The sequence below is a fragment of the Schistocerca serialis genome, chromosome 6 (genome assembly GCF_023864345.2).
Source record: "Schistocerca serialis cubense isolate TAMUIC-IGC-003099 chromosome 6, iqSchSeri2.2, whole genome shotgun sequence".
NCBI lineage: Eukaryota > Metazoa > Arthropoda > Insecta > Orthoptera > Acrididae > Schistocerca > Schistocerca serialis.
In genome coordinates, this window is record NC_064643.1 from 84,571,711 (window position 1) to 84,598,871 (window position 27,161).

General features: G+C 44.5%; 1 protein-coding gene across 1 annotated transcript in view; it reads left to right on the top strand.

The window, feature by feature from the left end:
- The window catches only part of LOC126483736 (uncharacterized), a 96,542-nt gene extending 70,507 nt beyond the window's left edge, over nt 1–26,035 (top strand). Inside the window, exons 3-6 of the mRNA XM_050106853.1 lie at nt 3,864–4,106; nt 8,589–8,834; nt 14,596–15,024; nt 22,877–26,035. Of these exons, the coding sequence (XP_049962810.1) occupies nt 3,864–4,106; nt 8,589–8,834; nt 14,596–15,024; nt 22,877–23,182 (1,224 nt within the window). The 3' untranslated portion in view covers nt 23,183–26,035. The remainder of the gene's footprint in view (nt 1–3,863; nt 4,107–8,588; nt 8,835–14,595; nt 15,025–22,876) is intronic.
- The last annotated feature ends 1,126 nt before the right edge of the window (nt 26,036–27,161 follow it).

Sequence of the window (27,161 nt, forward strand, 5' to 3'; positions counted from 1 at the left end):
GGGCCGGTGAACCACGAAGCTCGTAGCGATCGGACAGCTCCACACACGCTCCGACACTGCGCAGGGACCGGCAGTGGACCCAACCGACTGCACCACGCGGAGATATCTTCGTTGGTCCGCACCAACCGACCGACTGCCTGCTGGTCGGTCCGCGACTGCTGCTCCCTCCGTCGCGACTGCACTGCTGGTTCGTCTCCCACTCACTTCCAGACACACGACGGCGGAAATACTGGGTAATTTCCAAGAATGAATGCCTATCGAAGTTGCGGTGTCCAAACGATACATATCGAGCGTGCGATCGTAAATCGATCATGCGACTCTGGTGGCGGGCGTTGTGATGAGTTACTTGTGATCGTCATTTTTACCTGTTTCCCGTCGCTCCCTTATTTGCTCTAAATTACATACCTCCGCGTATTATTTGTGAGTTGCTAGGGAATCCCAGACGACTTATGTGGTTAGTGAGTTTGATGTCTGGCATTCTTGACGTTTCTTCGGCGGATTCTCTCACATGGAAAAATCTAATTCCATGTTTATCCAGCGTAGAAAATAGTTTGACTTTTTTTCGCAATTATGGAGTACTATTGAACGAGGAAAGAAGGAACTGTGTAGACTGTGGCGGTGCGAAGTGTTTAAAATTTCGTAAGAACAGTGCCGATGCTGAAATACCGTTTACAATTTCATTGTGGACAGTGCGGAAAACGAACGAGTATCAGGAAGAATACATGGTTCGACTCTTCCAAATTATCCATTCAGACCACCGTAATGGACTTTCACATGATTCCAACACCGACTACGAGTGAGGTAAGTTGTCTCCTTTGCAATTAAAAGTATTTTTGTAACGCTCTTCTTTTGTCGCTGCTGTAGCGACCACCGTAAACATACTCATAACGCCCGCCACCAGAGTCGCATAATCGCTTTACGATCGCACGTTCGATATGTATCGTTCGGACCCCGCCACTTCGATAGACAATCATTCTTGGAAATTATCAAATACTGGCTCAGACCGAGCCATTCAGAGGAAACACACACACCGGCTAAGCGACATCCCTGCACCAGGAAAGGACCGACCCAAGTTCCCCAAGATGGTAATTGAAGAGGCCCAGAAGCGCTCAGAGAACCAGTTACACGTCGCCCAATGAGACGACCTACCTCTCAGAGCCAATATGCCGGCAACATTTAAAATAACTTGTCAATCAAATCACACAACTACACACAGAACCTGACAAACACTTGCACGAAGACCTGTTCGATACCCAACAGTAACTAAGCACGCACAAAGACAAATCGAGAGTGTGGTGTCACCGCCAGACACCACACTTGCTAGGTGGTAGCCTTTAAATCGGCCGCGGTCCGTTAGTATACGTCGGACCCGCGTGTCGCCACTATCAGTGACTGCAGACCGAGCACCGCCACACGGCAGGTCTAGAGAGACTTCCTAGCACTCGCCCCAGTTGTACAGCCGACTTTGCTAGCGATGGTTCACTGACAAATCACGCTCTCATTTGCCGAGACGATAGTTAGCGTAGCCTTCAGCTACGTCATTTGCTACGACCTAGCAAGGCGCCATTACCAGTTACTATTGATGCTGTAAAACATGTACCGTCAACAGCGATGTTCTCCAATTATGGATTAAAGTTAAGTATTCCAGCAGCTACGTACGTTTTTTGTTAGTCTCATTTCCTTAACCTGTTCCAGACCTCACGCCAGCCTGCGTGAGCTAAAACGCGTTCCTTTCGGCTTCCTCTCATAGTGGGTTGGCTCTCTTGCCAATCCACAACAGAGAGTCGACGCACGCACATACACACACACGACTCATGAACGATCTGCGAGCCAAAAGGCGTCGTCCGGTAGGAGGACCGACCGACGATCCACCAAGACCGTGGCCCGGCTCAAGTGGTGTGTGGCGGCAATGGTCGGGCGAGCCATGTCTACGCAGACCTCACTGCTGCTCCAACCCAACTGCACTAGTGCCGCGCTGCAACTCCCAAACTGGCAGGTCCGGACTGCGCTCCAGACGCTTTCCAGCTGACTGGCAGCCCGAACTCGCCACGCGAACTCGCAACCCGAACTCGCTTAAGACAGACAACGACCGGGAAGTAATAGCAGTCGAGCAAAGATACTACGAAAGAGGATATATCGATATGTGCTGCTAGCGCCGGTCACGGTCAGGCGATGCAGTAACTCAGTGATAAAAGTAATTCAAATTAACGTAGTGAGGTGGAAGTACGTTGAAAACATCCTACTAGCCAAACTTAGCGGTCTAAATTTCTCACCAAGTGCAGTGCAATGGTTTCGCTCATACATGACGTCTCGTCAGCAACCCGTCCTGTCCGGCAATATAAAGTCACAACGGCGGCAGGTAGTGTCAGGCGTTCCCTAAGGCTCAGTGTTAGGTCCTATACTCTTCTCTCTGTATGTCAACGATGTGTCATCGGTTCTGACGTATTGCAAATATCATATGTATGCTGATGACCTTCAGTTGTATCTAAGTGCGAAACCAAGCAATCTCAAGAAAGCTACTGAAAATTTCAATACTGACCTCGATGCACTATCAAAATGGGCACAGGACATAGGTCTAAAACTAAACCCATCTAAAACCCAAGCGGTACTTGTTGGTCACTCTAAGCTCATTAGCCCAAAACATCGGGAATCCGTACCATCTCTTATCCTAAATAGGAAAAATATTAACTTCTCTCCCTCAGCAAAGAGCTTGGGAGTAATAATAGATGAAAATCTAAATTGGACAGAGCATGTAACTGCAGTATGCAAAAAAGCATCAGCATCGCTTCATGTCCTACAAAAATATAAGAAACTCTTCCCTTTCGATCTGAAAAAGAAATTAGTACAAACGCTTATACTCCCAATCATTGAGTACAGCGATATTATCCTACAAGGCCTCTCAGGAAAATTCGCGACGTCTGGAACTAGTCATGAACGCCTGCGTCCGATATATCTGTGACGTTCGACTTTTTGATCACGTTTCACGAGCATATGCAAAATTGTCCTGGCTGCGTGCAGACAAACGCAGACATTTCCATACACTCTGTCTCATCTACTGCCTCATAAATGTGCACTGTCCCTCATATCTCTCCTCGTCCTTAACGCTTATGTCGGAATAACATGACAGAAACAGACGTTCCCATCATAATAAAATCCTCTCTGTTCCACTGCATCGCTCAGTCACCTTCTCCAAGTCCTTTACAGTAGCAGGAACCCGACTCTGGAATAACCTCCCTCGCTATGTTAGAGAACTTAAAAACATGTCTGGCTTCAAAGAACAGTTAATGATGTATCTACTTCAGCAACAGTAATGCCTTCCTCTGTACATGAATGCACTTCACCTCATTACTTCCCTCTTTCCCTCCTCCTTCAATCTCCCTTCCCCAAAACTCGCTATAATAGTAAACATCTACTTTACGCACCAAGATATTAATGTACATCTGCACAAATCTTCGTTACTATTGCCAATTTTTCTCATGTTTATCATTATTATTTGATTTTGTTTTTTATTGCTATTACTATTGCTTTTATCATAATTTGTATGAATAGCACCTGTTGTAAAAATACTGCCACCATTTACTTTATTAGGTCTTAGTCATTTCTCTTTATTCATATTGTCACTAGAGTAATCTAATTTCCTTATTTAAACTATTGTCATGATGTAACTCTGATGTGTGAAATGCTGCATGTGTGGCACACTGGTCCGATGTAAGAGAGGGCCTGATGGCCCTAATCTGATCAGGTTAAATAAATAAATAAATAAATAAAATACATGATGGCGGGAACACGAGCCACGCACGGCTCAGCATCTATTGGTCCCCGAGAGTAGAAGTTAAATGAGTCCCTCTCCCCTTGCGTGGCAGATGTCGGTGGGTGTGAGCATCGAGAAGCTGGAGGTGGTGGGCAGATACACACTGCGCGCCTGGCTGTCGGGCTCGCACGGCCCCTACACAGTCACCATGACTGGAGTCCAGGTGGAGGGCCTCGCCATGCTGGAGGTGCAGCGTGACGGCAGCCTGGCTGCCGAGGAGATACAGATGGACATCTCCTTCAGTGACATCGACATGAACTTCGAGAACCTCGGCTTCATGGGCACTGTCTTCCAGGTAAGTGAAGCCTTCACTGTTCTGTACTAGTACTCGTGGAACAGCTGTTTGAAGTGATAATCGGGTAACATGGTTGTCTTTTGTGCAAGAAATGTAATGTAAAGCAACAATGCCTACTCACAGGTCATCTGGGGCATGCACACACACAAACACACACACACACACACACACACACACACACACACACACACACACCGGGTGTCCCTCCTGTCAGTCTGTGACGCGTGTTTTCTGTGATGTTTTGGCAGATATTTGCAATTTTTTTTTTTTTTTTTGCAGTCACCCCAAACAAATACATCTTTCATGCGAAGCCCAGTGGGACAGAAGGTGTTGATTTATTTCCTGTTACAAACAAAATGATTTTTAACTTGCAATTCTGCCTGCCTGTTCGAAAGAGTGGTCACACTTTTTTTAGGTATGGTGTAGATTCTTCCCCTGTTAAAGTTCAGGCTCGTGGCTAATTGGTAGAATTTGTTTCTGTATCTACTATATCCCAGTCTGTAATGCTGTTTGACGGACATAGCCCTTACATCTGTCCCTGACATCAGCCATTCCGAACATAAAATTTTGATTCTGTGCTGTTATCAGAATACGATTTCAACGTCATTGAATGTGGATGTACACATAACGACATCGTTAATGCCACATTCCATCTAAAAAATTGTCCAACAAGTTGTCCCTAACTTGCAGGCCGAATAATTCACAACAAGGACAAGGTTTCTCTGTAGACATTGATCACTTTACACACTGGATATGGAAGAATCTTTGTTGCGAGAGGTATGTGATCAGTGTGACATGTCAATCACATGGTCAATCCTTCTCGAGCAGTAAACGAAGGATGTGTTGCAATGAGTGGTAATCACGTTGGACACATACAACGTCAGAGAGTTAGTTGTGTTGGGGCAAAATGGCTTATCTCAACAAGTGTATGTTTCTGCATATATGTTTGTGGGACTTTTTTCTGGTAGTGACCCTACTATCTGCTGTAAGAGTATGAGACACTTTTTTGAAGCTCTCTGTATGTATCGTGTCAAAAAAGTATGGAATATACTGAGAGATGATACTATCGTTACAATAAAAACAAGGCTAATAAACATGAATGTGGAAATGTATACTTATGAGATCCAACCAGTTGGCCACAAGAGTGAGAGGTCCTTTCGTGAAAGTTGTTCACATGGGTGCTCAGCGCGACTTCCAGCTGTAGCAATGCACCCTTCTGCCCTTCACAGTAAGGAATCACACACTCAACACTCATTGAAGGTGACTCGGTTGTAATTTTATGCACAGGCATACACGGTGGACTACAGGCATACACGGTGGACTCGATCTTTGCTATATGCATAACGCTGACTGGAAAAGCGCTGGCAAATTGATCTGAATGTCGAGGAATGGGGAACGGTGGAGGTCTAGGTGTGGGGCTGCGTCAAACAATCCAGTGATCCTGAAATGTCATAGTCAAAAGTTGATGCATATGTTGTGAGTATGTGCTGGTGCACCATTGTGCTTGAATCATATCTGCAGTCTTTGCTGACATAGCAGATCCTCTGGCAAGGTAGGTATTACTTTAATGAAAAATCCTGATAATTGACCCAAATCGACATCTGCGGTAGTACACAATGCAGTGTTAAGATATCGCCAAGAACGCTTGCCTATATTTTGATTGAGATTGCACGGCTGTTTCCATCATAGAACCCACGATGATTATGAAAATTCACAAACAATCTCTTGTAAATGGCACTGCATTTGTAAACAGAAGGTGAGACGAAAGCAATGGATCTGCACCACCTGTTTACAAGTGCCATTGACAAGCCGCAATCTGCCACGGTGACCTTGTGGCCTGAAGGACATGATATAGTAGGTTACGGCAATTTCACCATCTGCTGCCAATAATCACGCATTGGTTCCAGAATTTAGAACTTTCATCAGTTGAATATAGCCCATGATCTTCAATCACAGGCGTGAGGACTGAGCGAGGTCTTCCACTGTGTGGCTTATGGGCTGCTAGAGAAGCTGCTATATTCGACCAGACTGCTTGTGCTGGTATTCTGCGGCGTTTGTATATAACCTGCTTTCTCAGCGCAGTCCAGTAGAAAGCACAGTGGTTCCAGTCGTGAACGGGGCAATTCGGCTTGCGTACACTGTTCAATTTATCAGTGCCTGTGGAGGGGTTATTTCAAGGTCATATTGTACGTTGAAGTGAAAGCTGCAATGAAAATGGTTTAAGAAATTGCATAACTTTCGTGAAAAAGTTTTTGATATATAGTACAGGAAAGAGCTGCAAGATGTATACATAGCAGCGTATTTTCATTTCAGAGATGTGCACGTTAGAACATATTTCATTTACTTTGCTTATTGTTTTGTTTTTGATTTTAGACTAAAGAAATTTTATTTTCAGATTCTTTCATTCCGTGCTTCAGGATTTGAAGTCATAAGTATTTGTCAAAATCGCCATCAGATACCAACCATATTAACGTCTTTCAGACCAGCGTAAATACCGGGCACAAGAAATTATTAATTTCGGAAGCCGAAGCGGAAATAACGGGCGAGTTTTGTAATAATTCAAAGCAGTATTTAAAGACAAATTACTCTCCTCAGACTCACATGACTACGAAACAACTGCTTGCAGAATCATGTAAATTTAATGGTGAAATTTTTGTATTCGCTTGATTACGTATTGTAAAATATTAAATAACCTACGAAGTATTAATAAGGTCATTCAGTGGTCATACAACATTTTCACTGAGATGTACCGGGTGATCAAAAAGTTAGTATAAATATGAAAACTGAATAAATCACAGAATAATGTAGATAGAGAGGTAGAAATTGACACACATGCTTGGAATGGCATGGGGTTTTATTAGAACTAAAAATATACAAAAGTTCAAAAAATGTCCGACAGATGGCGCTTCATCTGATCAGAATAGCACTAATTAGCATAACAAAGTAAGACAAAGCAAAGATGATGTTCTTTACAGGAAATGCTCAATATGTCCACCATCATTCCTCAACAGTAGCTGTAGTCGAGGAATAATGTTGTGAACAGCACTGTAAAGCACGTCCGGAGTTATGGTGAGGCATTGGCATCGGATTTTGTCTTTCAGCATCCCTAGAGATGTCGGTCGATCACGATACACTTGCGACTTCAGGTAACCCCAAAGCCAATAATCGCACGGACTGAGGTCTGGGGACCTGGGAGGTCAAGCATGACGAAAGTAGCGGCTGAGCAGACGATCATCACCAAACGACGCGCGCAAGAGATCTTTCACGCGACTAGCAATATGGGGTGGAGCGCCATCCTGCATAAACATCGTACGTTCCAGCAGGTGTTTATCAGCCAGGCTGAGGATGATGCGAATCTGTAACATATCGGCGTGCCTCTCACCCGTCACGGTAGCAATTACAAAACCAGAATCACGCATTTCCTCGAAGAAAAAAAGGCCCGATAACGGTAGATGTGGTAAATCCAATCCATACCGTGACTTTCTCATCGTGCAATGGAGTTTCCACGACAGCTCTAGGATTATCGGTAACCCAAATTCTGCAGTTGTGGGCGTTGACAGACCCTCGGAGCATGAAATGAGCTTCGTCGGTCCACAACACGTTACTCAACCAATCGTCATCTTCCGCCATCTTTTGCAACGCCCCCACCGCAAATGCCCTCCGCTTCACTAAATCGCCAGGTAACAGTTCATGATGCCGATGGATTTTGTACGGATAGCATCGGAGGGTACGCCTAAGTGGCAACCAAACAGTAGTGTATGGAATACCGGTGCGACGTGCGACTGCACGAGCGCTGACTTCCCCATGCATAGACGAACCCGCTACAGTCTCCATTTCTTCCTGAACTGTCTGAGCAGCATTACGCCTTGTGCTCGGTCGGCCACTACGGGTCTATCGTCTAAACACCTCGTGGCTTCGAACTTCGAAATCATTCTCGCCACAGCTGCATTTGTCAACGGACCTTTACACGTTCGAATCCCCTTCCTATGGCGGTAGGATGGTAATGCTGAACTAGCACATTCCCCATTCTGATAATACAGCTTCACTAAAAGCGCCTTTTCAGGTAACGTCAACATGTTGCGACTGCTGGGGCATCTGATTCTCTCTCTCATTGCAGCTCCTTTTATACACGATTGTCATGCGCAGTCACTGACGTTTTGCTGTCCAGCGCCATCTGTGGGACTTTTGTGAACTTTGTTTTTTTTATTGGTTCTAATAAAATCCCATGCCATTCCAAGCATGTGTGTCTATTTTTACCTCTCTATCTACATTATTCCGTGGTTTATTAAGTTTTCAAATTTATACTGTCTTTTTGATCACCCGGTATAAACGAGATGCTTATGGCAGTAATAGAAGTTTATCGTCTAATGCGTTGTTCGAGATCGGGCGACGCAGGAAGATGTATTACCCATGTTTGTAATGTCGCCATTAGATATTAGAAATCGTTTCACTTGGGATTCTGGCTTATGAATTTGTCCGCAGGGAATCCTGAACTCAGTGGGTACGTTCATCTTCGACAGCATCAAGCCCTTCATCTTGAAAGAGGTCAACAAGAACGTGCGTGGCGACATCAACAAGAACGTCGCCAAAATTCCGCAGCGCTTCCCCAACTCCATCTCTCCATTTGACACGGCCATGTTCGACGTCCGAAAGAAGATTCGGGAGATGGGCTACGATCCCATGGGAGTGCCCAACTTCACCTGGGAGGGCGGACACGGAACAGTTGTGGTAAGTACCTACTAAACTCGAGAGGGGTTGCGGATCGAGAGAGCACTGGACTGGTGGTTGCTTGTTTATTGTTGTCATTAGTGTTACCGCGACTATTCTTGCAGGGTCAGTATAGTAAATTACCTCTTTTTTCTTTGTTGTGATCTATTTTTGCAATATTTTTTCCTCGTGTTAAGAAATTGTGATTTTATTTCTGTAGTAATTCTTTTCCTAATTACGTACATTCTTTATGTCACTAATGATGAAAATTTAATGTTAGTGTTTTTATTTTCTATTGCACTTAGTTTTAGGATATAGACGCTGTTTGGGATCATGGTGTTGCATTTTTCAACATTAAAATTAATCAGGAATGCACATTCTTAGAAGATATCAGACAGATGGATGTGAGGAAACAGGTTACGAATTACCTAGAAGAAACAAGTGTACTGTGAACTAATGTCGCGATATGGATGACTTGGAGAAGGGAGAAACGCAAATCACTGAGATAAAGAGATTCCGAGAACCCTATCATAGACGTGGACAGAAATGAAGGCGTATTTCACTGCCTCAGGACTTTCTCATGAAATTTCGATCGCCAGCTTTCTCTTCAGAGTGTGAAAATATTATGTTGTCCCTCACCTACAAGGGGAGAAAGGATCAGCTCGGACATAAAGAAAGCTTTGACACAGTTGAGTGGAATACTCTCAATGAAATTCTAAGGGCAGCAGGGGTGAAACACAGGCAGCGAATGACTATTTACAACTTGTACAGAAACCAGACGGCAATTATTGGAGTGGAGGGGTATGAAAAGGAACCAGTGGGTAAGAAGGGATGAGACAGGGTTGTAGCCTATCCCCGACGTTATTCAATCTGTATATTGAGCAACCATAGAAAAATTTGGCGTAGGAATTAAAGTCCAGGGAGAAGAAATATAAACTTTGAGGTTTTCCGATGACATTGTAATTCTGTGCTGGCCGGGGTGGCCGAACGGTTCTAGGCGCTACATTCCGGAACCGCGCGACCGCTACGGTCGCAGGTTCGAATCCTGCCTCGGGCATGGATGTGTGTGGTGGCCTTAGGTTAGTTGGATTTAAGTAGTTCTAAGTTCTAGGGAACTGCTGAACTCAGAAGTTAAGTCCCATAGTGCTCAGAGCCATTTGACCCATTTTTGTAATTCTATCAAGAAACAGCAAAGGACTAGGAATAGCAGTTTAACGGAATGGTCAGTGTCTTGAAAGGAGGGTATAAGGTTAACATCAACAAAAGCAAGCCGGCCGGCGTGGCCGAGCGGTTCTAGGCGCTTCAGTCTGGAACCGCGTGGCCGCTGCGGTCGCAAGTTCGGATCCTGCCTCGGGCATTCATGTGTGTGACGTCCTTAGGTTAGTTAGGTTCAAGTAGTTCTAAGTTTTAGGGGACTGATGACCTCAGATGTTAAGGTCCATAGTGCTCAGAGCCATTTTTGGAACAAAAGCAAAACAAGGATAATGTAATGTAGTCGAATTAAATCACGTGACGCTGAGAAAATTATATTAGGAAATGAGGCACGTAAAGTAGTAGATATGTTGTGCTATTTGGGCAGAAAAATAGCTGATGATAGCTGAAGCAGACAGGATATAAAATATGGATTCGTAATGACAAGAAAAGCATTTTTGAAGAAGAGAAATTTGTTGACATCGAATATAGATTTAAGTGTTAGGAAGTCTTTTCTGACGTTATTTGTATGAAGTGTAGCCGCGTGTGGAAGTGAAATATGGACGATGAAGAGTTTAGATAAGAAGAGAACAGAGGCTTTTGAAATGTGATGCTACAGAAGAATGCGGAAGATTGGCAAGGCAGACCATGTATCTGATAAGTAGAATTGAGAGACAAGAAATTTGCGACATAAGGTGACTAGAGTAAGGGATACGTTGATAGAACACATTCTGAGACGTCAAGGGAACACCAATTTAGTATTGGAGGGAGGTGCGGAATGTAGGGCAATGTTCCGGGGTCCGGTGCGACCTGTCCAGCGTCGCGGCAGTGTGTCATTCAAGTGCCGACGTAAGTTGTTGTGCCAGGGTCGTGGAGCTCCATCCTGTTGAAAAATGAAATTATCGGAGTCCTCCTGAAGTTGTGGAAAAAGCGAATTCTGTAGCATTTGAAGATAGGTCATTCCAGTCACTGTTTGTTCCTCAAAAAAGAAGACACCTTACACTTTTTCTTACAAATGGCTATTGGTTAGTCTCTTTCGTCCTCAACAACGTCACGATGGTTCTGGAGTCTCCATACACGCAGTGACTCACTCTTTGCAAACTGCAGCACACAAAACGCCTTCTGTTGAGCGGATGCCATCTTACATCTGACTGACTGTGAATTGAGAAGACGCATGGGGTTTTTCCTAAACTCTAGGCCACGTCCATTCAAACAATACACATTTCCTTGCCGGAGCTTCCCATATTCTGTAATTATTACCGTCCAAAATCGAGTCACTTTTTTTCAACACCCTGTACTAAACATGTTCATTACAGAACAAAACGTAGCATGACCACAAAATAATATCCTCAAACGACATTGTCAGTTACTGTCGGATTCCTATCAAGCATAAGGGGTAATGTCACATACGATCTTAACAAACAATTTACGACATCAAAGGGGTGTCCCAGCGATCACTGTTGGGGCCACTCGTGTTTATATAAATTTATATAAATGATATATTTATTAATTTATATAAATGATATGTCCTTTATTCTTACGGGTAATTCTAAAATATTTATGTTCGCTGATGACACTAGCTTGGTACTGAAATATGTTGTGTGCGACATTGGCTCGGTTTCAAGTAATGCAGTTCATGACATACGTTGATGGCTTGTAGAAAATAAACTAACGCTAAATCATAGTAATACTCATTTTTTATAGTTTCTAATACGCAATTCAACAAAACTCGACATTTTGATTTCACAGAATGGGCGTATAATCAGTGAAACTGAACAGTTCAAATTTATAGGTGTTCAGATAGATAGTAAACAGTCGTGGAAAGCCCACGTTCAGGATCTTGTTTAATAGCTTAATGCTACCTTTTTTTTTTGATAACTGAAGTACGTGATCGTTCGACACGAAAAGTAGTCTACTTTGCTTATTTTTCTTCGCTTATGTCCTATAGTATTATATTTTGCGGTAACTCTTTCCATTGTGAAAGGATATTTTTGACTCAGAAACGGGCAGTTAGGGCAATAAGTGGATTAAGTTCGCGAACCTCTTGTCGATCCTGTTGACTAGTCTGGGTGTTCTGACATTGGCCTGTCAATATATACAGGGTGGTCCATTGAACGTGATCGTGCCAAATATCTCACGAATTAAGCGTCAAACGAAAAAACCACAAACAACGAAACTTGTCTAGCTTGAAGGGGGAAACCAGATGGCGCTATAGTTGGCCCGCTAGATGGCGCTGCCATAGGTCAAACGGATATCAACTGCGTTTTTTAAAATAGGAACCCCCATTTTTATTACATATTCGTGTAGTACGTAAAGAACTATGAATGTTATAGTTGGACCACTTTTTTAGCTTTGTGATAGTCGCAAACATAGGGCTCACAATTTTAGACGAACAGTTGCTAACAGGTAGGTTTTTTAAATTAAAATACAGAACGTAGGTACGTTTGAACATTTTATTTCGGTTGTTCCAATGCGATACATGTACCTTTGTGAACTTATCATGTCTGAGAACGCATGCTGTTGCAGCGTGATTACCTGTAAATACCACAGTAATGCAATAAATGCTCAAAATGATGTCCGCCAACCTCAATGCATTTCGCAATACGTGTAACGACATTCCTCTCAACAGCGGGTAATTCGCCTTCTGTAATGTTCGCGCATGCACTGACAATGCGCTGACGCATGTAGTCAGGCGTTGTCGGTGGATCACGATAGCAAATATCTTTCAACTTTCCCCACAGAAAGAAATCCTGCTACGTCAGATCCGGTGAACGTGCGGGCCATGGTATGGTGCTTGGACGACCAATCCACCTATCATGAAATATGTTATTCAGTACTGCTTCAACCGCACTCGAGCTATGTGCCGGACATTCATCATGTTGGAAGTACATCGCCATTGTGTCATACAGTGAAACATCTTGTAGTAACATCGGTAGAACATTACGTAGGAAATCAGCATACATTGCACCATTTAGATTGCCATTGATAAAATGGGGGCCAATTATCCTTCCTCCCATAATGCCGCACCGTACGTTAACCCGCCTAGGTTGCTGATGTTCCACTTGTCGTAGCGATCGTGGATTTTCCGTTTCCCAATTGTGCATATTATGCCGGTTTACGTTGCCGCTGTTGGCGAAAGACGCTTCGTCGCTAAATAGAACGCGTGCAAAAAATCTGTCATCGTCCCGTAATTTCTCTTGTGCCCAGTGGCAGAACTGTACCCGAAGTTCAAAGTCGTCACCATGCAATTCCTGGTGCATAGAAATATGGTACGGGTGCAATCGATGTTGATGTAGCATTCCCAACACTGACGTTTTTAAGATTCCCGATTCTCGCGCAATTTGTCTGCTACTGATGTGCGGATTAGCCGCGACAGCAGCGAAAACAGCTACTTGGGCATCATCATTTGTTGCAAGTCGTGGTTGGCGTTTCACACTTCCTGTTTCCTTAAGTAACGTAATTACCCGGCGAACGATCCAGACACTTGGATGATGTCGTCCAGGATACCGAGCAGCATACACAGCACACGTGCGTTGGGCATTTTGATCACAATACCCATACATCAACACGATATTGAACTTTTCCGCAATTGGTAAACGGTCCATTTTAACACGGATAATGTATCACGAAGCAAATACTGTCCGCACTGGCGGAATATCACGTGATATCACGTACTTACACGTTTGTGACTATTACAGCGCCATCTATCATAAAGCGAAAAAAGTGGCCCAACTAAAACATTAATATTTCTTTACGTACTACACGAATATGTAACAAAAATTGGGGGTTCCTATAAAAAAAAAAAAAAAAAAAAAACAAACAAAACGCTGTTGATATTCGTTTGACCTACGGCAGCGCCATCTAGCGGGCCAACCATAGCGCCATCTGGTTTCCCCCTTCAAGCTAGACGAGTTTCGTTCTTTGTAGTTTTTTCGTTTTATGCTTATTTCGTGAGATATTTGGCCCAGTCACTACCAATGGACCAACCTGTATATTCATTACGGTCGTTTCTTGTTAACAATATCAGCTTATTCCCGAGAATAAGCAGCTTTCACTCAGTTAAAACTCGGCGGAAATCAAACCTGAATTTGGACTCGGACTTCTTGTTCAGAATGGTGTGCAGTATACTCCTGCATACATTTTCAATAACCTACCACAAGAATTCAGAAATGTTAGCAGTAATCCACGCACTTTCAAATCGAAAGTGAAAGGGTTCCTCATGGGTCACTCCTCGTGCTCTGTCGAGGAGTTCATTGAAGAATTAAGCAAGCTGATTCCTGTGTTATATTGTTGATTTCGTTTAGTTAAACTTATGGCTTGTCGTTTTTTGGTTCATAAAAAAAAGGAGCAAGTCGGCCAGCCGGGGTGGGCTAGCGGTTCTAGGTGCTACAGTCGCAGATTCGAATCCTGCTTTGGGCATGGATGTGTGTGATGTCCTTAGGTTAGTTAGGTTTAAGTAGTTCTAAGTTCTAGGGGACTGATGACCTCAGAAGTTAGGTCCCATAGTGCCCAGAGCCATTTGAGCCATTTTTGGAACAAGTCGTAGAGCCGGTACTGTGGCGGATAAGGCGCAACTGTTCTTTGGTAACAGGTGGACCTCTCCGGGATGATGATGACCGGTCTGGCCACCTTCCACCGAGTGGGTGAGGTGACCATCGACATGGAGCGCAAAGTGGTGAGCGCGCAGAAGCTGATGAAGGTGCGCCGGCGCGTGGTGGCCGCCTCCAACGGCACGTCGGGCGACACGGCCGTCTACGACGCGGCCGACAACAGCACGGCGAACGCGGCGCAGTTCGAGGAGGAGGTGGAGGAGCTGGTGGTGTTCGAGCGCCGCGTCGACCCCGAGGACGAGAAGTGGGCGCGCGAGCCGGGCGTCACCTTCATCGAGGAGAGCAACGTGCTGACTGCGCACGCGCAGGTCGGCACCAAGCGGCTGCGCGGCTCCTGCCACTGGGACGCCAGCCTGGCCGGGCTAGTCACCAGCTCGGGGCTCGCCAGCTTCACCGTCGACTACATACAGGTGAGCCGCGCCCCAACACCGCGTGTGGGGCCGCTTCTGCCGCGGCCGCCCGGCAGCGCACTGCCTCGCGAGATCAGACCTACAGGCAAACGTTCCTTTCGTCCGTGCCTCGTGGAGTCTGTGGTCGATATTCATGATTTTTAAACCTTCTTAGATCGTTCCTCTATTGCTGTTAAAATATAATCGATGATGATAATAAAGCTGTTGTGGTATGAAACCCAGTTCTAAGCAAAGAAGGGAAAGCAGAAATGTGGAAGGAGTATATATAGAGTCTTCAGAAGGGTGATGTACTTAACGACAATATTCTGGAAACGGAAGAGGATGTAGATGAAGATGAAATGTGAGATACGATGCTGCGTGAAGAGTTTGACAGAGCACTGAAAGACCTGTGTCGAAAAAAGGCCCCGGGAGTAGACAACATTCCATTAGAACTACTGACGGCCTTGGGAGAGCCAGTCCTGACAAAACTCCATCATCTGGTCAGCAAGATATACGAGACACGCGAAATACCCTCACACTTCAAGAAGAAAATAATAATTCCAATCCCAAAGAAAGCAGGTGTTGACAGATGTGAAAATTACCGAACTATCAGTTTAATAACTCATAGCTGCAAAATACTAACGCAAATTCTTTACAGACGAATGGAAAAACTGGTAGAAGCCGACCTCGGCAAGATCAGTTTGGATTCCGTAGAAATCTTGTAACGCGTGAGGCAATACTGACCTTACGCCTTATCTTAGAAGAAAGATTAAGGAATGGCGAACCTACGTTTCTAGCATTTGTAGACTTAGAGAAAGCTTTTGATAATGTTGATTGGAATACTCTCTTTCAAACTCTGAAGGTGGCAGGGGTCAAATACAGGGAGCGTAGACTATTTACAATTTGTACAGAAACCAGATGGCAGTTATAAGAGTCGAGGGGTATGAAAGACAAGTTGGGAAGGAAGTGAGACGGGGCTGTGACCTATCCCCGATGTCACTGAATCTGTATATTGAGCAAGCAGTAAAGGAAACGAAAGAAAAGTTTGGAGTAGCAATTAAAATCCATGAAGAAGAAATATAAACCTTGAGGTTCACCTATGGCTTTGTAATTTTGTCTTAGAAGAGCAGCTGAATGGAATGGACAGCGTCTTGAAAGGAGGATATAAGATGAACATCAACAAAAGCAAAACGAGGATAATGGAATGTAGTCGAATTAAGTTGGGTGATGCTGAGGGAATTAGATTAGGAAATGAGACACTTAAAGTAGTAAAGGAGTTTTGCTATTTGGGGAGCAAAATAACTGATGATGGTCGAAGTAGAGAGGATATAAAATGTAGACTGGCAATGGCAAGGAAAGCGTTTCTGAAGAAGAGAATTTGTTAACATCGAGTTTAGATTTAAGTGTCAGGAAGTCGTTTCTGGAAGTATTTGTATGGAGTGCAGCCATGTATGGAAGTGGAACATGCACGATAAATAGTTTGGACAAGAAGAGAATAGACGCTTTCGAAATGTGGTGCTACAGAAGAATGCTGAAGATTAGATGGGTAGATCATATTACTAATGAGGAGGTATTGAACAGAATTTGGGAGGAGTTTGTGGCACAACTTGACAAGAAAAAGGGACCGGTTGGTAGGACATGTTCTAAGGCATCAAGGCATCACAAATTTAGCATTGGAGGGCAGCGTGGAGGGTAAAAATCGTAGAGGGAGACCAAGAGATGAATAAATTAAGCAGATTCAGAAGGATGTAGGTTGCAGTAAGTACTGGGAGATGAAGAAGCTTGCACAGGATAGAGTAGCATGGAGAGCTGCATCAAACCAGTCTCTGGACCGAAGACCACAAGAACAAACAACAACATGGTATGATGATCATGCTGGTGACGCATGGAAATGATCGTGTTCACGGTTGAGGTGGGATGTTGAGTGTAACTATGGGGCCTTGTGGAACTGCATGAGGCGACTAACAATCGTCAAGGAGGAGGAAGGAAAGTAGCGGAAGGATCCTATGGAGTGGGCCATTGTCATTAGGCCTGGAGTGAAGGATATACCACAGAATAGATGTATTCTGTTTATAGTGTCAGCTGGTTAAAATTCCAACTGGAGAGGATCAATAAGGCATGAAGGTGCATAGGAGGGATATGGATGCAGTGGCACAGCGGTAACTGGAATACTGGTTAGTAACAAGTTAGTGAGGCCACTTTTGTGATTAATGTATTGGATCCGTATGTAGAAGAGAAGAAGGTGTGAGAAGTGGATCAGTAGGTGTAGGATACAAGTAGGAGTCAGAAACTGGAAGTGAGGCTGAGTTCGTGTCTCTCCAGGATATCAAGGGATATGGAGAACTTATGACAGACAGAGGTCCAGACAGTGTTGGGTTATGCTAAGATGGTACAGATGAGGGGCTATATGGGCGCGAGGTAGAAGGGTGCAGACCCCAGGTGATGCCTGTTAATACTATCAACTGGGCTCTGTGTTGGATGGTAAGGAGGTGTGCATTCCATGTTAGTTTTCTGTGAAGTGTGGGTTTGTCGTCGATCGAGAAGTGGAAACCTGGATGGTGGCATCGCTTACTGGTAGGATCATAGATGGTGGTTTGGCTTGTCTGTGGATTTACTTGATGCTCCCATCACTCAACCAGGAGATTGAAGTGACATTGGAGGGAGGCATGCGAGAGTTGGATGGTGGTATATTACAAGAGGCAAGTGAGAGGGGAGGAGATGTCTGCAGTGTAAAGGATGTAAATCAGGAAGGCAGGCGGACGGGGGGGGGGGGGGGGGGGGGGGGAAGAGGGGCAAGACACAGCTCTGGAGCACACCTGAAGTGGAGTGAAGGAGTGGCTAGTTATTGTGGATCCCCACTTCCTTCATTTGTTCTTTAGAAAACCGCATTGCCAAAAGCCAGGTTCTAACGTCATCACAGGGGGCATTGACTTCCAGAGCCCTCTTCTGGAGAAAAGATCTGCATGCTCTGTGTGGGACGCGCCAGAATGCCTTGTCGCAACCTGTAGACTCCATTGAAAGTGCACAGACAAAGAGTCGGTTGGCGCCATGGCTGTCCAGGTTTCGATTCCCCATCGGTGTAGTCTCGCTGAAATACACTCCTGGAAATTGAAATAAGAACACCGTGAATTCATTGTCCCAGGAAGGGGAAACTTTATTGACACATTCCTGGGGTCAGATACATTACATGATCACACTGACAGAACCACAGGCACATAGATACAGGCAACAGAGCATGCACAATGTCGGCACTAGTACAGTGTATATCCACCTTTCGCAGCAATGCAGGCTGCTATTCTCCCATGGAGACGATCGTAGAGATGCTGGATGTAGTCCTGTGGAACGGCTTGCCATGCCATTTCCACCTGGCGCCTCAGTTGGACCAGCGTTCGTGCTGGACGTGCAGACCGCGTGAGACGACGCTTCATCCAGTCCCAAACATGCTCAATGGGGGACAGATCCGGAGATCTTGCTGGCCAGGGTAGTTGACTTACACCTTCTAGAGCACGTTGGGTGGCACGGGATACATGCGGACGTGCATTGTCCTGTTGGAACAGCAAGTTCCCTTGCTGGTCTAGGAATTGTAGAACGATGGGTTCGATGACGGTTTGGATGTACCGTGCACTATTCAGTGTACCCTCGACGATCACCAGTGGTGTACAGCCAGTGTAGGAGATTGCTCCCAACACCATGATGCCGGGTGTTGGCCCTGTGTGCCTCGGTCGTATGCAGTCCTGATTGTGGCGCTCACCTGCACGGCGCCAAACACGCATACGACCATCATTGGCACCAAGGCAGAAGCGACTCTCATCGCTGAAGACGACACGTCTCCATTCGTCCCTCCATTCACGCCTGTCGCGACACCACAGGAGGCGGGCTGCAAGATGTTGGGGCGTGAGCGGAAGACGGCCTAATGGTGTGCGGGACCGTAGCCCATCTTCATGGAGACGGTTGCGAATGGTCCTCGCCGATACCCCAGGAGCAACAGTGTCCCTAATTTGCTGGGAAGTGGCGGTGTGGTCCCCTACGGCACTGCGTAGGATCCTACGGTCTTGGCGTGCATCCGTGCGTCGCTGCGGTCCGGTCCCAGGTCGACAGGCACGTGCACCTTCCGCCGACCACTGGCGACAACATCGATGTACTGTGGAGACCTCACGCCCCACGTGTTGAGCAATTCGGCCGTACGTCCACCCGGCCTCCCGCATGCCCACTATACGCCCTCGCTCAAAGTCCGTCAACTGCACATACGGTTCACGTCCACACTGTCGCGGCATGCTACCAGTGTTAAAGACTGCGATGGAGCTCCGTATGCCAAGGCAAACTGGCTGACACTGACGGCGGCGGTGCACAAATGCTGCGCAGCTAGCGCCATTCGACGGCCAACACCGCGGTTCCTGGTGTGTCCGCTGTGCCGTGCGTGTGATCATTGCTTGTACAGCCCTCTCGCAGTGTCCGGAGCAAGTATGGTGGGTCTGACACACCGGTGTCAATGTGTTCTTTTTTCCATTTCCAGGAGTGTAGTTGTTTTGTGGCCAAGCGTTCCTCAGCATGTCCTTCAAGATTGGCTGGCTCTTCGAAAAACATTCAATAAAACGTGTCTTCCATTCGCTGATGCGAGTGAAAACGAGCTGGGTTCGTAAAAGACGACCTACGTCTAAGGAGGTCAGCAACACACAAGATCCTGCGCCAGTGTGGAAAGTCATACATTGACCAGACAGAAGTGATGAACACAAATGTTACACCAAATTAAGTCAGTCAGAAAAAACAGCTGTTGCTGACCACGTCATGAGCTACGGGGAGACCAAGAGCCTCTTGTCTGCCTCGACGTAACTGCGACTCCGTCTTTGAAGAAGCTGTAGAAATACTTGTGGCTGGCAATTTAATTAACAAACACGGGATTTCGTGTCATCAAAGCACTGTCAGCAGTAAGGAATCGTCGACCACACACAAACGCACAAGGCGAGGTAAGGCCGATAGGGAGTCAAAACTAGGGCAGCTAAGCCGGGCACCACCACTTCGCCCACACTTACATGCTTTTCTCCAGCAGGGGCCTCTGGACGTCGACGTCCCCTATGAGAACGTTATAGCCCGCCCTTTCCGACTGCTATTTTTTGGATAACCAGTGTATAAAGTAGCCATCAGCAAAACAAGCACAAAACGCATAGGAAAATAGACGATTTTAGATGCTCAGTCAAGGCCGTCGCAGACGATCAAGTTTGTTCGTCAAATTCGCTCTTCTCTAGACACATATTTGACAAACAAGCCCTTACACGTACTAACAAAGTTTGTCAATTTAACTTCATTTTTGAAGCACACGCTGTTCGTTTATATTGTATTTTTACATTAGTGGAAATGGCTATGAATGCAGAGAAAGTGTTTCTGACATTTTCTCTGGCACTGCGTTTAAAGAAGAGGTAAAAAAACAAGACACTGGTCCAGTGAATGATTTAAATTGAGAGAGAAATATAAACGTGGAAACAAATTAAAATAAATGTTATACTCGGAACCTAATGATTATATCAACTTTCTGTGAATGGACAGTGAAACTCGTAAATGGCCCTCCCATTATAAAAGAAGACACAAGGATCGAAAATTTATTCTCATGTACTTATTCCTGTAAACGTGGTTCATTAAAGTACCACATTGTGGAAACATGGACCGTAGAAGAACCGGAGAACCAGTACACACACCATCTGGTGGCTTGCGGAGTATGAATGTGGATGCTGGGTGGGTGGATGTGTTGTGTATAGAATATTAGTTTTATTCTTAAGGTTTTCCAGGGTAATATTAGGCTGGGAAAGTTGAGATACCTCTGCTATTTTGGTAATTTCCGGTGCTATTTTGTCTTCATCCTTGATCGTAGTTTACATGGTCGTGGAAACTCAGGATATGGTGAGATAAATTTTAATAAAGCTACATTTCACTAAACATGCGGTGATACATCAACAAAAGCAATGTCTGCCATCTTGTCACATTTTCCGCCAGTCAAAATTTCTGTCAAACACGCTATATTTCTGATAAAGACATGAAACACCACTGTAATCGTCACATATTTGACCAGTATAGTAAAATTTGACAAATGGTTTCCATATTTACAGGAGCTTTTAGAGACATAAATAATGTAAACGGAAGTCTACCACACACCTGGCAAAGATACCGTGTCCTACGTGTCATAGTACTATCAGATGGATGGTCTACACAACACTTAGAAGGTAACTCACAGACGAACAAAAAGGCCCTAAAGAAGTACATCCCCAAGGTAATAACCCTGTATGAAACATAAAAGTCTGGATTATCAATGGCGATGGTACTTCACTAACACAGCAACAGTTAAGTAGCACCTGAAGATGTTGAGCAGCTGGCTCGTAGAAATCTTGTTAGGTTTCAATAATACAGTCCGACAGATCACCCAAGAAAGTTTCAGTGAAAGTTTAATGTCTCACTAACCATTAGCCATTAATGACAAGTCTAACTCCTATGGAGCTGAGTGGCTGTTGTTGTGGTCCTCACTCCAAAGACTGGTTTGATGCAGCTCTCCACGCTACTCCATCCTGTGCAAGCCTATTCATATCCGAGTCAAAATTGCAATCTGCATCTCTCTGAATCTGCTTACTGTATCTGTTGGTCTCCCTCTACGATTTTTACCCGAAACGCTTTCTTCCAGTACAAAATTGGGGATTCCTTTATGTCTCTGAATGTACCCCACTAACTGATCCCTTCTTCTAGTCAGGTTGTGCCACAAATTTCTTTTCTCCTTATTTCTATTCAATATCTCCTCATTAGTTTTGTGATCTACCTATCTAATTTTCAACATTTTTCTGTAGCACCTCTATTCTATTCTTGTCTAAACTGTTCACCGTCCATGTTTCACTTCCATACATGGCTGCATTCCATACAAATACTTTCTTAACAAACCTCTCTTGTTCACAAACGCTTTACTTGCGATTGCCAGTCTACATTTTATGTCCTCTGTACCTCGGTCATCATCAATCATTTTTCTGCCCAGATAGCAAAACTCATCTACTACTGTAATTGTCTCATTACCTAATCTGGTTTTCTCAGTATCACCTGACTTAATTCGACTGACTACATTCCATTATACTCGTTTCGCTTTTGATGTGCCACAAATTTCTTTTCTCTTTAATTCTATTCAGTACCTCTTCATTAGTTTTGTGATCTACCTATCTACCAGTCTAAATTGTATATTCTCTCTACCTCGGTCATCATCAATCATTTTTCTGCCCAAATAACAAAACTCATCTACTACTCTAATTGTCTCATTATCTAATCTAATTCTCTCAGTATCACCTGACTTAATTCGACTGACTACGTTCCACTATACTCGTTTCGTTTTTTGATGTGCCACAAATTTCTTTTCTCTTTAATTCTGTTCAGTACCCCTCGTCATTAGTTTTGTGATCTACTTATCTAATTTTCAACATTTTTCTGTTGAACCATTCAAGACCTAGTCCATTCCATTCAGCTGCTCTTTCATGACAGAATTACAATATCATCGCAAACCTCGATGTTTATATTTCTTCTCCCTTGACTTTAATTCCCACTCCAAATTGTTCTTTTGTTTCATTTACTGCTTGTTCAGTGTACAGACTGAATAACATCGGGGACAGCGTGCAACCCGTCTCATTTCTCCCACTGAGTGCCTAATGGCGGTTAATGAGTGTGGCTGCCATACGAAGGATCTGGGTACGTCTCGGTTTCACTGAAGATGTATCTTTCCCGCAGGCAAACCTGGGCAAGTCTGCCTGAATGTTCGTACTTGCCTTTTCCGGCCTGCTTAACCCTATCCCGCCCGTTGGTCTGCTGGTGCCGTGAGTGAGTGCACACTCGGTGACGACGCTGCCCTCTCCCCCAGGTGGCGGTGAGCGTCAGTCAGCCGCTGGACACCCGCAAGCGGCCCACGCTGGACAGCCTGCTGGTCCGCATCGGCAACATCCAGGCGCGCATCGACGGGCTGGGCACGGCCGACTACGTGGCCGAGCTGATCGTGAACGTGCTACCCAACCTGCTGCGCCAGCAGATCATGTCCGCGTTCGCCGAGCCGCTGCGCCTGCGCGTCCAGAAAGAGCTGCTCTCCATGGACGTGGACCGAGAGCTGCGCCGTCGCCTGCCCGAGATGGACCAGGTGTTCTCCCAGCTGCAGCAGGAGCGAAACCAGTAGGCGGCCGTCTGCTCCAGACAGGCCCCCCACAACAGTGACACTGACAGCGAGGCTGTCCGACAGTGAGCTCACGTATTACCCGACGAGGCCAACTGGGGTCCCAGCCAGAGGGTGTTCGTGACCGAGGAGCGCACTGTCCGATATTCTGGGAACATCAAAGGTCTAGCAACCTTTAAATCATTGGCTGTACCCACGCCATCGACAATACTTTTTGCATACTATGTCTTGATCTTCATTTATTCTCTGGTAGTAAGTGTGAATCTACGTTTGGTCTAAACAAACCACTTAAGGGGGGCAGGACGTCAAACGGGCCGACTTGGAGCATCACAGGACATTTTAATTTCCAGTGTCTATACTTTTACAAATAAATTCGTAAAACTTTGTCAGCATCACCAGGAAGGATTCAGGATTCACACTCATTGCAGTGGAAGTTCGAAAACATAACAAAATAAAAATTTTTTGCGTGTGAAAATTCATCATTTTTTCACTTACTAATGGCAGCATTTGTTGCTATAGGTACACTTTTCTTCATACGTTAGAGAGATTCTTCGATGCATTTTGCACAGCATACATACCACACTTACAGGTGCATGAAACTCTAGCATTTATTTAATTTATGAAAAAACGAATGAGCTGTTGTATTTTAAACTTCATGTTTAGAAAAAACATAAATTTTGTAGTTAACTACTTCAATTTTTACCACAGTTTTTAATAGATTTGGAAAATTCTAGAGTTTCGTACACCCTTAAATATGGTTTGTATGCTGTGCAAAATTCATCGAAGAATCTCTCTAACTTATGAATAAAACTGTACCTATAACAACAAATTCAGCCATTAGTAAGTGAAAAAGTGATGAAATTTCACATGTAAAAAAATTATTTCGTTATGTTTTACAATTTCCACTGCTAAGAGTGTGAATTCTGAATCCTTCCTGGTCATGCTGACAAAGTTTTATAAATTTATTTGTAAAAGTATAGACAGTGGAAATTGAAATGTCCTGCTCCAAGTCGGCCCGTTTGACGTCCTACCCCCCATAAAGCAGTGGGCTCCTCGCCTGTTCCAATCTAAGGCCAGCCATCCCTTCTACAGTCTTCTGGTGTCTCGTTTTCCTTGTCGTTTGTCGTTCAATACTTGTTTTGTTAGTGTGCCTCCTGTCATCCAGTCAATATACTCTAGTCATTCTTAGCCCCCTTCTTTTTATTCCTTTGTCAACTAAATAAATCCCCCCCCCCTCCCCCCAGCTCTGATGTCTCCATTTTTCATCTAATATCTCACACTGGGACCCTTCTGGGTGCCTCATAAATTTCATTTCAGTGGTCAGCATACGCGGTTCGCCATGCTTTCGTGTTGCCGAGAAAGCTGTAGCCGTTGCTTGATCAAATTTAATTTTTGTTTTGTCGGTTTATTGACCAGTGCTGTGTGTGCTGTGCCACGCACTACCTGATATGTATTGCATTTATTCCATATGTATAATGCCTTTTCCTTAAAAGGCAACAATATTTTTGTGAGAGCTATTAAATGTGCCTTCCACGCATATGTGGTTCACAAAATACAGTGGCATTTGGAGATCTTGCCCACTGTCTTACAAAATTATTTGGTCTCCATCAAATGCCGTTGTGTCTATCCAGTTATCTGTTCCTGTGATAATGTCCCAGTTAATCTTCATTGTCTGTTATCAAGAAAGTCTTCAATAAAAAAAATACCAAAAAGTGTGGGCGATAAGCTAACCCATGTCTCTTATCTCTGTTAAGCGTTATGGTTCCAGTCATCACTTTACTCATGTTTATTATAATTCTTGTTTCTCGAATTCGGCTTGGGGTACTCTCGTCAATTTAAAATACTCCATGAAATAAAATTCTGTTACTTCATTTTTTTTCCTGAAGACATAACAGACACGTACTGTGAATCAGTGATTGCTGCCTACGAAAGTATGTCGATTAATATTGCATGTCTTTTGCTATTCACACCGACACACACTCAGGTATGGCCATACCACTGGCTCGTCTATACATCTGCGTTCCATCGCGGTCGACAGGGAGACTGTAGCGTCTCTGCTTCTAAGAATCCATAAGTGGCCAACGGCCTCTCGAATGGAGCACTAGAGAGCTGAACACAGAATGTTCAACTGTGCAAGTGACTGTAAGGTGAATTCATCCACATATGTCATGCGGGTGTGCACTGCACTGGGGGAAAAAGGTCACTCTTACCAGATCTTCAGTATCACACTTACTGCAAGAAGAATGTTGATCATACTTCTTTGTTGGTCGTGGTGAAATCTCATCGCTCTTCTTCCCCCCTCCCCCCCCCCCGGTTACCACCCCTGCCCTCACCCCTCCCCCTTGCTTCTCCACTCACCTCTATCTAATGTCGAATCTCTCTATTACTGTTATTTATTCAACTCAAACGCTTTTCCAATACGTTCCACTGCCTTCTCCTGCAATGGTAACAACTGAACTGGTGTGTGACTATTGGTAGCCACGTACCAAGTTGACTCCTGCTAGTGTGGGACCACAGTTGGCTTTATCGAGTAATAGATCACCAAAAAGTAAAATTTATTTTGCGGAATCACTGCACTCCAGTAACAAATATAAGCTACAATGAGTTAGTGTATTAGGGAAATCGTGTTGCAGTCTGTTGTGAATGAACTTTAACAACAACAACAGCAGCGACGTAACATTATTCAGCCAAAGATGAAAGTACACTTTGAGACAAGAAAAAGAAGTGCTATGAGATACTGATAGTTTAATGGACCATTTAACTGTATATTATGGTGTGAAATGTTTTATTCTGTGTATGTTATTTAAAAGATCTGTACCAGCTTGAAAGAAGTATTTTAGATCAACGAATGACGAATTTCCTGTGTTATATATCATGCTTTTCTCCTCTTGTCACAACAGGAAACTTATGGTTTCCGGCGTTTTGAGGACGGGGAGATAGGGAACTAATATGATGTGGATCAGCAAGTATATCGTTGCTACTGATAAGACATGGAGGTGAAGGCAGAGATTTTAATGGACGAATTACCTACTCCGCAGCAGCAGCAGCTGAACGTCTAACTGTTTTCTCCTTAGCAATTTACAGTCCACCTGCTTATTGTTTGTTTTGTTTTTTCACAATTTGAACTTCCTACAGTTCTCCCTTCGGACAAGACACAGTGAACACGGAAAATGTTCATGAATTGAAAATGAACATGCATTGAAAATAAAACTCAAAGCCGCGTGGGATTAGCCGAGCGGTCTAAGGTGCTTCAGTCATGGACTGTACGGCTGGTCCCGGTGGAGGTTCAAGTCCTCCCTCGGGCATGGGTGTGTGTGTTTGTTCTTAGGGTAATTTAGGTTAAGTAGTGTGTAAGCTTAGGGACTGATGACCTTAGCAGTTAAGTCCCATAAGATTTCACACACATTTGAACATTTTTTAAAACTCAAAACATAGTACTGGTGCTTCCTGACACTGACAAGAAGCAACTGGTGCAGTCTGAAGAGACTCCACCAACCATCTGCCCCCTCACTGCTGTCTGTGGAATGGTAGCTGTGCCACTCTGCCTTCTCGATTCTTTGACCAGGAGGTGTTGTCTTCTAATAATGCTCCACACCTCAACATATATGTTCCAATGTCTTATAATTCTTAGTTTTTAATATATATTCCTCAGTAAGAGGTCATTTTTCATCCCAGGGAAGTATTTCCATCACAAAGTTTATTTTTGCCACGTTTTATTAGGCCACTTTCTTGCCTGTCTGTCTGGTCGATACAACTTTTGAAGATGATTTTAAAATAACTCCCTGATAAGCTAGAGAGTTGAAGTAATAAACATAGCTCAGAAGTGGATAAAAATGCAATATTAAGTCACTTTCTTGTCGGTCTATTCGGTAGGGGTGGGCGTGGAGGTGGATAAAATTCGTAATGCCTGACAGCTAGGCTGCCCTTTATGTTGTGCAGGTGGTGTCAGAATGCTCTCCAGGCTGTAAACGAGCAGACGAGC